At 40.2% G+C, this 14,450-nt stretch overlaps 1 protein-coding gene across 1 annotated transcript in view; it reads right to left on the reverse strand.

Moving 5' to 3' along the window:
- The window catches only part of pfkla (phosphofructokinase, liver a), a 34,093-nt gene extending 23,147 nt beyond the window's left edge, over positions 1–10,946 (reverse strand). Inside the window, exons 1-5 of the mRNA XM_052148066.1 lie at positions 10,721–10,946; positions 6,165–6,238; positions 5,937–6,014; positions 3,063–3,252; positions 495–660 (exon numbers count right to left, since the gene is read on the reverse strand). Coding sequence (XP_052004026.1) covers positions 495–660; positions 3,063–3,252; positions 5,937–6,014; positions 6,165–6,238; positions 10,721–10,814 — 602 coding nt within the window. The 5' untranslated portion in view covers positions 10,815–10,946. The remainder of the gene's footprint in view (positions 1–494; positions 661–3,062; positions 3,253–5,936; positions 6,015–6,164; positions 6,239–10,720) is intronic.
- Between the last annotated feature and the right edge of the window lie 3,504 nt (positions 10,947–14,450).

Here is a 14,450-nt window from a genome sequence, read left to right on the forward strand (position 1 = left end):
CCTGGCACCAACAATCATGCCACGCTGCAAATCACGGAGATCACATTTTTCCCTATTCTGATGGTTGATGTGAACATTAACTGAAGCTCCTGACCCGTATCTGCATGATTTTTTACACCGCACTGATGCCACACGATTGGCTGATTAGAGCACAAAGACAAAGTGGTCACTGAGTGTATGTATATATATATATATATTTTAAATAAATTGACTATAGCGGTATTCAAAGTGCTTTACACTGCGACTCATTCACCCATTCACACACCAATGGTGGCAGAGCTGCCATGTAAGGTGCTAGCCTGCCATTGGGAGCAACTTGGGGTTCAGTGTCTTGCCCAAGGACACTTCGGGACATGTGGAGTCATGTGGGCCGGGAATCAAACCACCAACCCTGCGATTGGCAGCTGACCCGCTCTACCACCTGAGCCACAGACGCCCCAAATATATACATATTAATTTAAGTTCAAAACATACCAGCGTAATATTGTGCTGACCTTGTAGCTGTGGTCGTGATGGCATCAATGATCTCAGTGATGCGATTGAGGGCGGAGTCAGCGCCGATGGTCATGTCTGTTCCACAGAAGTCATTATCAATAGAACCCACCAGACCCACGATGTTCAGATGATCGTGCTGCTTCGCCGTCTCTGCTGGGATCCGACCTGTGAAAGACAGTATGTAAGACCTTCATAAAGATTTATGGAGTCTTATCCTAAGATGTTCTCTCGGTTTTTCAGCCTTTTGACAATCTTCACTATATTTAACCTCTTAACGACGGGTGGGTCAAAAACGACCCACTTGCATATTTATTTACATTTATGTTTAATGCACGTTTCAACTGTGAAATCGTAAACTATTACATTGAAATATAAACAAATTGTGTGTTTTGAACCAATGTCAACATTTGGCTTGCGTGGTCTATTGGCGCCTCCAAGTGACCATTTTTGGAAGTACACTTAATTAAATCATTATGAAAGAAAGAGTTTTGAACATATCAACTTCAAACTTGTGTCAATCCTTCATCAGACATGTGGTTTAGTATCAGATGTGTTATTGGGGCACTGTGCGTAGTCTTACATATTTAAAAATAAAGTATTTTTTTAATAATATTTGCGTCACTATTCAAAATATTTGTATAGCTCAATTTGTTTTATACTAAAATTATAAATTTTTACTCTTGAATAACAAATGTTATTCAAACGAGCCCAAGTTTGTGTTTGTAGACCAAATGGTTCAAGAACTGGAAGAGTTTGACTTTGGGAATGTCGTCTTTAAGCTCACGCACAAAAAGAGGCCGGATGATTCAAAATGTTTAAATGGAAGAACTAAAAGTAAAAATCTACTTTAAAATAAAGCAAGTCTTATTTTTAAAAATACATTTATAATAAAAAAAAATTCTACACTGTTATTCATTAAATAAACACAAGTATAATGTCATTTAATATTTTACATTTACATGCATCAATAGCCTATAACAACACATAAGTAAACACAGAAGCATTTAATTTTACCGTGAACATTCCGTGAACATTTTGTGAACATTCCGTGATCATTTTGTGAACATTGCGTGATCATTACGTGAACATTACGTGAACATTCCGTTACAATTTTGTGAACATTCCGTGAACATTCCGTATACATTCCGTGAACATTCCGTGAACATTCCGTGCACATTTTGTGAACATTCCGTGATCATTCCGTGAACATTCCGTGAACATTTTGTGAACATTGCGTGATCATTCCGTGAACATTATGTGAACATTCCGTTATAATTTTGTGAACATTACGTGAACATTCCGTTATAATTTTGTGAACATTCCGTGAACATTCCGTATACATTCCGTATACATTCCGTGAACATTTTGTGAACATTCTGTGAACATTCCGTGATCACTCCATGAACATTACGTGAACATTTTGTGAACATTCCGTGATCGTTCCGTGAACATTACGTGAACATTCCGTGAACATTCCGTGAACACTTTGCGAACATTACGTGATCATTCCGTGATCATTCCGTGATCATTTTGTGAACATTACGTGAACATTCCGTGAACATAATGTGAACATTCCGTGAACATTCCGTGATCATTTTGTGAACATTCCGTGAACATAATGTGAACATTCCGTGATCATTTTGTGAACATTCCGTGAACATTCCGTGAACATTACATGAACATTCCGTGAACATTCCGTGAACATTCCGTGATCATTCCGTGAACATTCCGTGATCATTTTGTGAACATTCCGTGATCATTTTGTGAACATTCCGTGATCATTCCGTGAACATTTTGTGAACATTCTGTGAACATTCCTTGAACATTGCCTGAACATTTTGTGAACATTATGTGATCATTCCGTGAACATTCCTTGATGATTTTGTGAACATTCCGTGAACATTGCATGATCATTCTGTTATCATTCCGTGAACATTACGTGACCATTCCGTTATAATTTTGTGAACATTCCGTGAACATTCCGTATACATTGAGTGAACAGTCCGTGATCATTTTGTGAACAGTCCGTGATCAGTCCGTGATCAGTCCGTGATCAGTCCGTGATCAGTGCATGATCAGTGCATGATCAGTGCATGATCAGTGCATGAACATTTCAGAGCGATGATACAAATGTACTGAAATGGAACCAAATCAAACTTTGTAACTCAAATGCAATTTTTGGTACTGAAATTTAAATTACAGATGCTATTAAACCATCTCTGCCTTAACTTACGAGTTGCAAGACAAGGTCCACTTAACAAGTCTAATGACATGCTCTGTAGAAAAAAGTCATTGCCATGATTTACGATAATGATGTAAAAAACTTTTTTAATAATTTATATCGCCAGCAAAATTATTGCAAAAAATGGATGCAAATTTGTCCTGACCACACACACACACACACACACACACACACACACACACACACACACACACACACACACACACACACACACACACACACACACACACACACACACACACACAAAACTACTCAAAAGGGTCTGACTGTTATTTCACATGAATCGCTGTGCGAACCAGAAGTGCATATTTTTATGATTTTGTACCTTTCGTTGCCAGTTCCTCGAGCAGACCACTCCACTCAGAGCGGAAGATATTCGCCCCAGTCAGGCTGCCGTCACCTCCGCAAACACACAGATTACAGATGCCACGTTTGACCAGGTTAAATGCAGCAGCTAAACGCCCCTCACGCGTGGTGAAGGCCTTACAGCGGGCACTACCAATCACTGTGCCACCCTGTGGAAAACAAACAGAAAGAGAACAATGACCAACACACATGTATAAGACTAACGGTTGCATTTTGTGCACCAGATATCTTCGTAATGCTAAAACACGAGCAAACCGTTCAAAAATGTATATCAGTGCGGCACCCAAATAGTTGCATGCATCGCAGCTTCAACGGCCTGAGTCGAGTGACGCTTGCTGCAAAGAGCAGAACTCAAAGTCAGAGTTTGATTACGGCATCAAAAGCAAAGCAATTAGTGCAGACAGTACCGAGACATTCAGACATTCAAATGCAAAACTGATGCACTCCAAACTTCACAAACTCTCTGAATGAACAACACACACTTTTTCTGTTTATCTGACAATTATAACAAACTTTGTGCCATGCATCAACATGCAATTATTCAATCTGAATGCAAATATTAGATCTGATGGCCGAAGCAGAGGGAAAGATTTTTAGTTAATAACGACTTTAATTTCAGTCTGTTCCTCACAAACATGATCACATAACTTTAGACTTGGAATATAGAGCATGTGTTTTATGAACTACTTTTATGGTATTTTGTGTCCTTTTTGGAGCTTGATAGATGTGGTCAATACGAACTGTTGTTGAATGGAAAGGAGCTGCATGAAGACTCTTTAAAATCTCTCCTTTTGTGCTTTTTTCATTGTAAAAAATATCAACATGTGGATTTAATGAAAGAAATGATTGTCCAAGCTCACCTGCATATAGGGAAGTAGGACAATAACATTTCACTAAGCCAAACTAATCCATGCCAAAACAGCATTTAGGATATTTTATAGATGTTAAAGTTCCAGGTCCTGACTCAAAGGAGCTCTCCAGTACAAAATTAAAGCACTACGGTTCATGCAACAGGACAGCTTACCAGAACACCACCTTAAGTGCACCAACAACACATGAATAAAAATAAATAAAAAACAGAAAAATGAACAAAGAATGAAAATGCTGCATTTCAACAACCTCAGAAACTGGAGTTGCATTTAAAGAGAAACGACTTGGGCATTACAATCCAAACCTATTCCCTAGCCCTAAACCTAAACTAACCCTAACCTACCAAACCTAACACTAACCTAACCCCAACCCTAAACCCTAGCCCTAGCCCTAGCCCTAAACCTAAACTAACCCTAACCTACCAAACCTAACACTAACCTAACCCTAAACCTAACCTATCCCTAGCCCTAAACCTAACCTAACCAAACCAAACCATAACCTAACACTAACCTAACCCTATCCCTAAACCTAACCCCTAGCCCTAAACCTAAACTAACCCTCACCTACCAAACCTAACACTAACCTAACCCCAACCTAACCTATCCCCTAGCCCTAAACCTAACCCAACCCTAAACCTAACCTAACCCCTAGCCCTAAACCTAACCTAACCAAACCATAACCTACCAAACCTAACACTAACCTAACCTATCCCTAAACCTAACCCCTAGCCCTAAACCTAAACTAACCCCTAGCCCTAAACCTAACTAACCTCACCTACCAAACCTAACACTAACCTAACCCCAACCTAACCTATCACCTAGCCCTAAACCTAAACTAACCCTAACCTACCAAACCTAAAACTAATCTAACCCCAACCCTAAACCTAACCCAACCATAACCTACCAAACCCCAACCCTAAACCTAACCTATCCCTAAACCTAACCCCTAGCCCTAAACCTAACCTACCAAACCTAACACTAACCTAACCCTAAACCTAACCTATCCCCTAGCCCTAAACCTAACCCCTAGCCCTAAACCTAAACTAACCCTCACATACCAAACCTAACCCCAACACTAAACCTAACCCTAAACCTATCCCCTAGCCCTAAACCCAACCCTAACCTACCAAACCTAACGCTAACCTAACCCTAAACCTAACCTATCCTCTAGCCCTAAACCTAGCCCAAACCTAATCTAACCCCTAAACCTAGCCCTAAACCTAGCCCTAAACCTAGCCCTAACCCTAAACCTAACCCAAACCTAACCCAACCCCTAAACCTAGCCCTAAACCTAACCCATAGCCCTAACCTAACCCCATAGCCCTAAACCTAACCTAACCTAGCCCTAAACCTAGCCCTAAAACCTAACCTATCCCCTAGCCCTAAACTTAACCCTAACCTAACCCCTAAACCTAACCCCTAGCCCTAAACCTAAACTAACCCTCACCTACCAAACCTAACCCCAACCCTAAACCTAACCTATCCCTAAACCTAACCCCAACACTAAACCTAACCCTAAACCTATCCCCTAGCCCTAAACCCAACCCTAACCTACCAAACCTAACGCTAACCTAACCCTAAACCTAAACCTAACCTATCCCCTAGCCCTAAACCTAGCCCAAACCTAATCTAACCCCTAAACCTAACCCTAAACCTAACCCAAGCCCTAAACCTAACCCATAGCCCTAACCTAACCCCATAGCCCTAAACCTAACCCTAAACCTAGCCCTAAAACCTAACCTATCCCCTAGCCCTAAACTTAACCCTAACCTAACCCCTAAACCTAACCCGTAGCCCTAAATCTAAAGTATGAAATAGCTGCAGTTCAACAACCTCATAAACTGGAGTTGCATTTAAAGAGAAACGACTTAGCTGCAGGAAATTCTAAATAATGACTGTTTTCAACCAGATTCCCCAAAACTCCACCTGTCCTTTGCATGTGGAACTCTAATCGATGTTCTTACCAGTTGAATTATATTGGTGACGCTTTGCCAGTTGGCCAGTTTAATATTGTCTCCTCCGTCCACCAGCCCTTGATAACCCTGCAATCAATCAATACAACACATGAGAGAGTGCAAACACACAATATTAATCACATCTCATGAGGTAGACACGGGTTCAGAGTCACTACATTAATAATCAAATGTTTTCACATCCATGCATTATAAAACATCAGTAGAAAATGCAAATACCTCATAAACCAGGTAAACTTTGGCTCCCACATAAATGCCCATTCGGGTCACAGCACGCACAGCTGCGTTCATACCTGAGGGGTCAAAGGGTAAAACACTACACCTCATGTCATCTGATTTCAGGTCATATTTCACTCCAAAATCACAAGAAAGAAAAGAGAAGCTGTGATACTGTAAAATCAATATTATATTAAAGTAATCCGAATCGACATGAAAACTACAAAACTAACATCCTGCGGAAATTTCTAAAAAATATTTTAGGCTATTTTTAAGATTTTAGCATTAACATTTTTTAGAATAAAATCCCATCAACATAATTCAATAATTATAATTAGGTTTTAGTAATAATAATAATTAATAAACCAAAAATATTAAGGATTTATTTGATTTGATTTAAAGATAAGATGGTATTATGTAATGAAATAGAGATGTGCAAATCTTTAAATTATTTTTGAGTAATAATATTAATAATAATAAAAATTTAAATAATCATAATTTAGCAAGTTGTTATTAGGTTAACACAAAAACCTACAAACAATGTTCGGCAAACATTAGTAAACACAAATATTTTATCGTATTATTAAGATGTACTCAATTTCATTATAAAATTCCAACAAATGAAAATGTGTAATTTTGACGAAATAATTTTATAAAAAGTAAAATATTTAAGGTTGGTTTAATTTTATTAAATATTTACCAATTCAATAAGATTGAACTATTATGAACTTGAAATGCAAGCCTAACCTAACCTAACCTAACCCCTAAACCTAATCCTAACCCTATCCTAACCCTTAGCCCTAAACATTACCTATACACTAGCCCCAAATCTAAACTAACACCAACCTAACATCTACCCCTAAACCTAAATAACACTAACCTAACCTCCACCCCTAAACCTAACCTATACCCTAGCCTTAAACTAGCCCTATATCTAACCCCTAGCCCTAACCTAACCTAACCCCTACCCCCAAACCTAACCCCTAAACCTAACCTATCCTCTAGCCCTAACCTAACCCCTAGCCCTAAACTAGCCCTATATCTAACCCCTAGCCCTAAACCCAACCTAACCCCTACCCCCTAACCTAGCCCTAACCTAACCCCTACCCCCAAACCTAACCCCTAAACCTAACCTATCCCCTAGCCCTAACCTAACTTAACCCCTACCCCAAACCTAACCCCTAAATCTAACCTATCCCCTAGCCCTAACCTAACCCCTAGCCCTAAACTAGCCCTATATCTAACCCCTAGCCCTAAACCCAACCTAACCCCTACCCCTAACCTAGCCCTAACCTAACCCCTACCCCCAAACCTAACCCCTAAACCTAACCTATCCCCTAGCCCTAACCTAACCCCTACCCCCAAACCTAACCCCTAAATCTAACCTATCCCCTAGCCCTAACCTAACCCCTAGCCCTAAACTAGCCCTATATCTAACCCCTAGCCCCAAACCCAACCTAACACTAACCTAACCTCTACCCCTAAACTAACTTAACCCCTAGCCCTAACGCTAAACCTAACCCTAACCGCAAATCTTAAAATAATTTTTAAAAGAATAATAATAATAAAAAACAAGCCTCCCATTTAAGTTCTTATCAGGTTATCACAATTAATTCTCTACAACATTATAAAGCATCCTGTATGAGTTATTTTTAGGTTCTCATAAAAACCTCTGGGAACATTTGTTTATGGCAGTGGTTCCGGCACAGACACTGCAGGAGGGGTGCGGGAGATCAGCCGGGGCAACGGATGGAAGATGATATGTTTGTGAAAGGGAAGAGAAATAATGACGAGGTGTATCTTGGTCTTGGCTTCACTGGTAATGTGTTTGGTGAGGAGGAGAGACCCATGCGTGTCCTATGTCTTAGAATGCTGGCAGCGGACAGCATGAAACCCACTAAATTAAGAAGACACATTGAGACAATGCATCCGAACTATGTTCAAAAGCCACTCAACTGGCTTTGTACAAAGTTGCATATCGTGTTGCGAAATGCAAGAATACACACACGATCGCAGGAGAGTTGATTCTTCCCGCTTCTATAGATATGGTGTCAGTTGGGCTTGATGAGACTTTCCCAAACAGAGCAGCGGCTGATTAACTTTTCAAGCTTATAGATTAGTACTTGCCAGAGGCTGGGACTAAATGGGAGCACTGCGTGGGAATTTGCACGGAATTTGCTCTCCCATGGCAAAGTGCTGTCCCGAGTATTTTTCTGCAGGAAGAAGGCATGCATGAGCTTGCCAGCAAATTTAGAATATGCATTGCTAATGAAGCTGACATATCTCAGCGACATGTTTGCCAAGTTGGATCAATGAAACCTCCAGCTGCAGGGCAAAGAAAAGCCCCTTCCACATCGGAGCAGACCAAGTCAACTCATTCAACCGAAAACTGGAGATGTGGGGCAGGAAACTTGAGCAAGGAAGGAAATCGTAGTGATCCCATGTATTTTGGAACACATCTCTGCTCTGAGAGGTCATTTTCAGCAGGACATAACCCTGCTTGGTGTGGAGAGGGAGTTTCCACTCATGGGTCAGAAGGCTATTGCAACTCTGCTGTCCTTTGCTACGTCCCATCTGTGCGAAACAGGGTTTTCTGCCGTTACCTCACTGAAGACAAAGTACAGATCTAAGCTCAATATTGAAAGTGACTTAAGAGTGACCGTATCAAATCTGTAGCCCCGTTTTGAAAAAATGTGCATTGAAAAAAAGGCTCACTGCTGCCACTGGTTATATACTGGGGGGTGTTGTGGGCACCAGATATCTTACAGGTTCAAAGGAGGGCATGACCATTTGGATTGAACTATTATAAACTTGAAATGCAAGCCTAACCTAACCCCTAAACCTAACCTAACCCCTAAACCTATCCTAACCCTAACCTATCCTAACCCAACCCCTAAACCTATCCTAACCCTAACCTATCCTAACCCAACCCCTAAACCTAACCCCTAAACCTATCCTAACCCTAACCTATCCTAACCCAACCCCTAAACCTATCCTAACCCTAACCTATCCTAACCCAACCCCTAAACCTAACCCCTAAACCTATCCTAACCCTAACCCCTAAACCTATCCTAACCCTAACCCCTAAACCTATCCTAGCCCTAACCTAACCCCTAAACCTAACCTAACCCCTCAACCTAACCTAACCCCTAAACCTATCCTAACCCTAACCTATCCTAACCCAACCCCTAAACCTATCCTAACCCTAACCCCTAAACCTATCCTAGCCCTAACCTAACCCCTAAACCTAACCTAACCCCTAAACCTAACCTAACCCCTAAACCTAACCTAACCCCTAAACCTATCCTAACCCTAACCTAACCCCTAAACCTATCCTAACCCTAACCTAACTCCTAAACCTATCCTAGCCCTAACTCCTAAACCTATCCTAACCCTAACCTATCCTAACCCAACCCCTAAACCTAGCCTAACCCCTAAACCCATCCTAAACCTAACCCCTAAACCTATCCTAGCCCTAACCTAACCCCTAAACCTAACCCCTAAACCTATCCTAACCCCTAACCCTAACCTAACCCCTAAACCTATCCTAACCCTAACCTAACCCCTAAACCTAACCTAACCCCTAAACCTATCCTAACCCTAACCTAACCCCTAAACCTATCCTAGCCCTAACCAAACCCCTAAACCTATCCTAACCTAACCCCTAAACCTAACCCATCTCCTAGCCCTAAACCTAACCTAACACCTAGCCCTAAATCTAACCCCTAGCCCTAAACCTAACCTAACCCCTAGCCCTAGTGTTGTGGGCACCAGATATCTTACAGGTTCAAAGGAGGGATGACCATTTGAGAACCAATTCAACCTTTAATACAAATTAGGCATTCTGCATAGTTCCTTATTAGGTTATCACAATAACATTTTTAGAACGTTCTGCAAACATTTGTTTATAGCAGTAAGAGTATAATAACACCCCACCCCCAAAAAATAAATAAAAACAATTATTAAGCATACTGTATAAGTTCATATTAGGTTGTCACAGAAACCACCCAACAATGTTCTGTGAACATGACTTTAAAATAATAAACTAAAAGTAATAATTTCTTGCATTAGCCTAGATTTAATTAGGTTATCTCCCTACAACGTTCTGCAAACATTAGTTTATGGCAAAACAAATCATAAATAAATAAATAAATTATTAGTGTAAAGCCTAGATATGATACACCATCACATTAGAATTCAATTAGTTGTAATTAGGTTATTACAAAAATCTCTCTGCAACGTTCTTGGAATGTTAGTTTGGTTATACAGAATAAAATAACGTTATATAATTGTTAGCAAGGGAGTTAACCATATAATAACGTTATCATACATGTCTGCAGGGCAATAACTGTACAGGTGATAAAGCAGGTGAGTTTGCGCAGTTCAGTCGACATGAAGGGATTCACGTGCGCATTTAAAAGCCTTCTCGTCACATGAAAACCTGCATGATATAGTCTATACATACTGTTTCCGATTGCATCAACATCTTCGATGCTCTGCAGATGTGCATGTTATTAGTGTGTGTTCAGAGTCAGTGACCTCTGCTGCATCAGATTCACCTTGCGCGTCTCCACCGCTGGTCAGTACGGCGATGGCTCTCCCCGCGCCCGTCATCCGCAGCTTCTCCAACCCCGCGGTGCTCATTCTGCTCATTCAAGACCTTTCCAAGAGATCCAAGAGATGTGCCGTTACCACAGCAGACGAGTTCTTTCCAGGCGTATGTTGCCTCGTTCGACCTTCCGACAGAAGTGTGTAAGTGTCCAGTGCGCACTGACGTCTCCGCCCTGTTTACATGAAGAGGGCGTGGCACACTGCACACTTGTGTCACTTCCTGAGAGCTACAGCCAGTCAGTTACACGTTCTCTAACATTTCAAATGTAGATTTAATAAAAACATTCCATTTCGAATGACGTCATAATGTATCTGGCGGAAATGAGTGGAACATTCTAATCTAAATATTATCAAACACATCTATGTATACAGTTAATTCACATTAATAAAGAAACTACATATGCAACAAAAATATGCAACTCTCTTATAAAAATAAATGCACCCCAAACTCATTAAAACTACATTATAAATGATGCATTATGCTCATAATGCTGGGTTATCTTTACAGTGTTGAGTAGTTTTTAACCACACTTTCTTGGGTCATTGACAAAGCTGTTTTTGGAAGTTTTGAACCATATTGTGTGCTCTGCCCAATATTTACCCAGCGCTGGGTTGTCAATTGGGTTATTTTAAACCCAGCTAATTTTAGAGCGCATACAACTTTTACATTATAGATATGCAAAACAAAGGTTTAATTGGGGAAAAAAGGGGCATAACCTACTTTTGAGAAGTCTTTGCATCAAATAGACAAGCAAGTGATCTTCAATGATTTACAGTGTGTGTGTGTGTGTGTGTGTGTGTGTGGATATAAAGCTCATGCATTGATTTACATTTCATGTACAAGTAAATTAGAGAAAGTTAAACTTTTTTTCCTCTCTCACCTCTTTGAATATTACAGTACAGGACACGGTTTCCTCACAAACACTGTAATAAACACACTTGACCCTGTAAATGGTAAATCACCAATGCAATAAAACATGTGACCTTTGAACATGCAACTCTATTTTAAACGATTAAAGCCCTTTAGCTCAGTTTTGCTTTGTATTGGTAAAAAACCCCCATCAAATATATAAAATTCAGTTGCACAAAGCTCAACAGCTACTTAGCAAATAAATCAATAAAGGGCCCAGAAATATTCATTTGTGTTGACATTTCCCATTGAAACATGAAGAAACAGGACACCATTGAGCGCAAGATGATGCATTCATATTTTTGGTCCATTTTCCGAAAGAGAAAGACATCAAATAGTTTTAAAGGGACGATCTCAAAGCTAACAGACATGGACTAAATGGGCACAAAACTCATTTGCTATCACTTTCATCCAAAGCAACTCCCAGTGCATTCAAAGCATGCCTTTTATTGTTTTTTAAATCATAAATAAACTCTTCAGGTCTTCAGGAAATATACAGTAGGTTTAACAGTCTTTAGGCAAAGCCGTTCGATCAAGCATCAGTTATGAACAGAATGAGCAGAGGCCGGTGTGTTTGCTACAGTACATCAGTGTTTATTCCATACGTCACTACTGTTGCACCGTACACAGGCTGTTACAGGAAATCATCCGGATTGGTTCATCATAACACCATTCAAGACCGGGAAAGAAGAAGGGGGCGGGACATGAGGAAGAAACAAACTAGAGCCCCGAGCTGAATACATTCTGCACAAAAATAGTTCATCTTAAAATACCTGTATATGCAGCAGATGATAAAGCAATTCAAAATGGTAAACGTGAGGAGGACAGAGATGGCTGAGTTAAGAAGAGTAGCTTTGAAGTACTTCCATACTCAAATCTGGAATATTCTTTACAACCAGAACAGCTGTGGGTCATTTCAATATAAAGAATAAACGTCAGCCAATATAATCGACTGATGAAACTGAGATTTGAAAAGAAGTCCAGATGTAAATGTGATGATATGATCGAATGGGTGCAGCTCCCCATTTCAAACTCTTAAAGGAACAGTTCAATCAAAAATCATCAATTTTCTCTCATAGTGACAACATCTGCCAAGCTCCAAAAATGGACCATAAATGCACCGTATTTAACACAACTCGTGTGCACTCTGACATCTAATTAATATCCCTGTACTTATTCCAAAAAAAAGTGCATTTGCAAAGGTTTGATGTCTTTGAGACCAAAGCACCATTTGTTCATGTGTGTCTAAACCAAAAGTGATGCACTGATTTTTAAACATGCACAATGAGATTTGAGAGCTGCAGTGGTTTGGAAGATTATAAGCAAATCTTATGACTCCAGAGGACTTTTAATATGATACTTTGGTGCTTTTTTGTAGCTTGACATCTTTTGTGCTTCACAGGTGAGTGAGGAAATGACATCATTTTTATTTATGGGTGCAATGTTCATTTAGGTTGCCGTTTCCCCCAGAACAAGTGAACATTCTCTCCTCAGCAGACAGTTATTACATACATGAGATAGTTATGAAATCCAGACAGTTGATCGAACTAGCGCTTCAAAATAAATTAGTTAATGATTGTGTAGACCAGCTACAAAAAAGGAAGGACTTTTAAATTAAATAACATTAAATTAAAATCATATGTTACAGGATTTGTGATGGCGACTTCATTCAAAACATCATTCATCTTGGGAATTACACGTAAACAAAGAATGAGGTTGATGAGAGTTCGGTTTGCCATCGTTACCATTGGACCATGTTAAAAAAGTCCACTTCATTTAAACAAATCCGGCTTTTCTCAGCACGCTCCCATCATAATGGATACAAATAACAATAACAACAACAAAAATTAGAACAGTAAAAATGGCTGCTTTTTCCCCAGTTTAATTGGGAAATTGGCCTAGAGATTAAAGTCAGCATGAAACATTGTTCGCAACCCATTTTAACTCCGTAATGGGACGTGTTGAATCAGCATAGCCAATAAGATGAAAATGTGGTGCGGGAATTGATTTTATCCATCGTGAAAAGTGGCCGCTACATACCAGAATGGAGTCAGGTGGTTGGAGTTGGAAAAGAGGGATTCGTGACATCATCCGAAAAGAAAAGTCGTTTCGGAGGCCGAGCAAATCGTTCCATTTTGATAAAAGATTGCGAAGATGTTCATGTTGACTTCAAGTTTGTTTCCATGGCCTTTGCTTTGTTAGTTCACGCTTTTCTCGCAAATTCTCAGATACTGTAATATTACTGTAGAATAACTTGCGAGTCTCCTCTAAGCAAGCCGCAAGTAGACAAACAATAACAACGTTCACAGTTTAATTTAATTGCCATATCCAGGGACGGATTATGGACCGGGCCAATGGGGCCAGTGCCCAGGGGCCCTTGAAGGCCCGGGGGAGCACTGGGCTTTAAGGCTGCATGACCTAGTTTGGTGACCCCCCCACTTGAAAATCCTTTTGGGCTTGAACAACAACAACAACTCCCCAACCCAACAACTTTTAGGTGGAGAGGGGCCCTTGGAGGTAATTAAGCCCCAGGGCCTTTGCAAGTCATAATCCGTCCCTGGCCATGTCTAGTTAAGCAACAAATGGAAGATCTGGCTGCGCTGAACCCACGATCAACAAGGCATTTTGTCTACGACAACACTAGTACATCTACATCTAAAAACACACGGGAAATATGAACGCAACAATTATAGATAGACATCCTGAAAGATGCAGTATCCCTTTCGCAAGGTGACGAAAAACCCATTTGGGAGGGAGCTTTTAAAATG

This window comes from Xyrauchen texanus, chromosome 18 (genome assembly GCF_025860055.1).
Source record: "Xyrauchen texanus isolate HMW12.3.18 chromosome 18, RBS_HiC_50CHRs, whole genome shotgun sequence".
In the NCBI taxonomy this organism is placed as follows: domain Eukaryota; kingdom Metazoa; phylum Chordata; class Actinopteri; order Cypriniformes; family Catostomidae; genus Xyrauchen; species Xyrauchen texanus.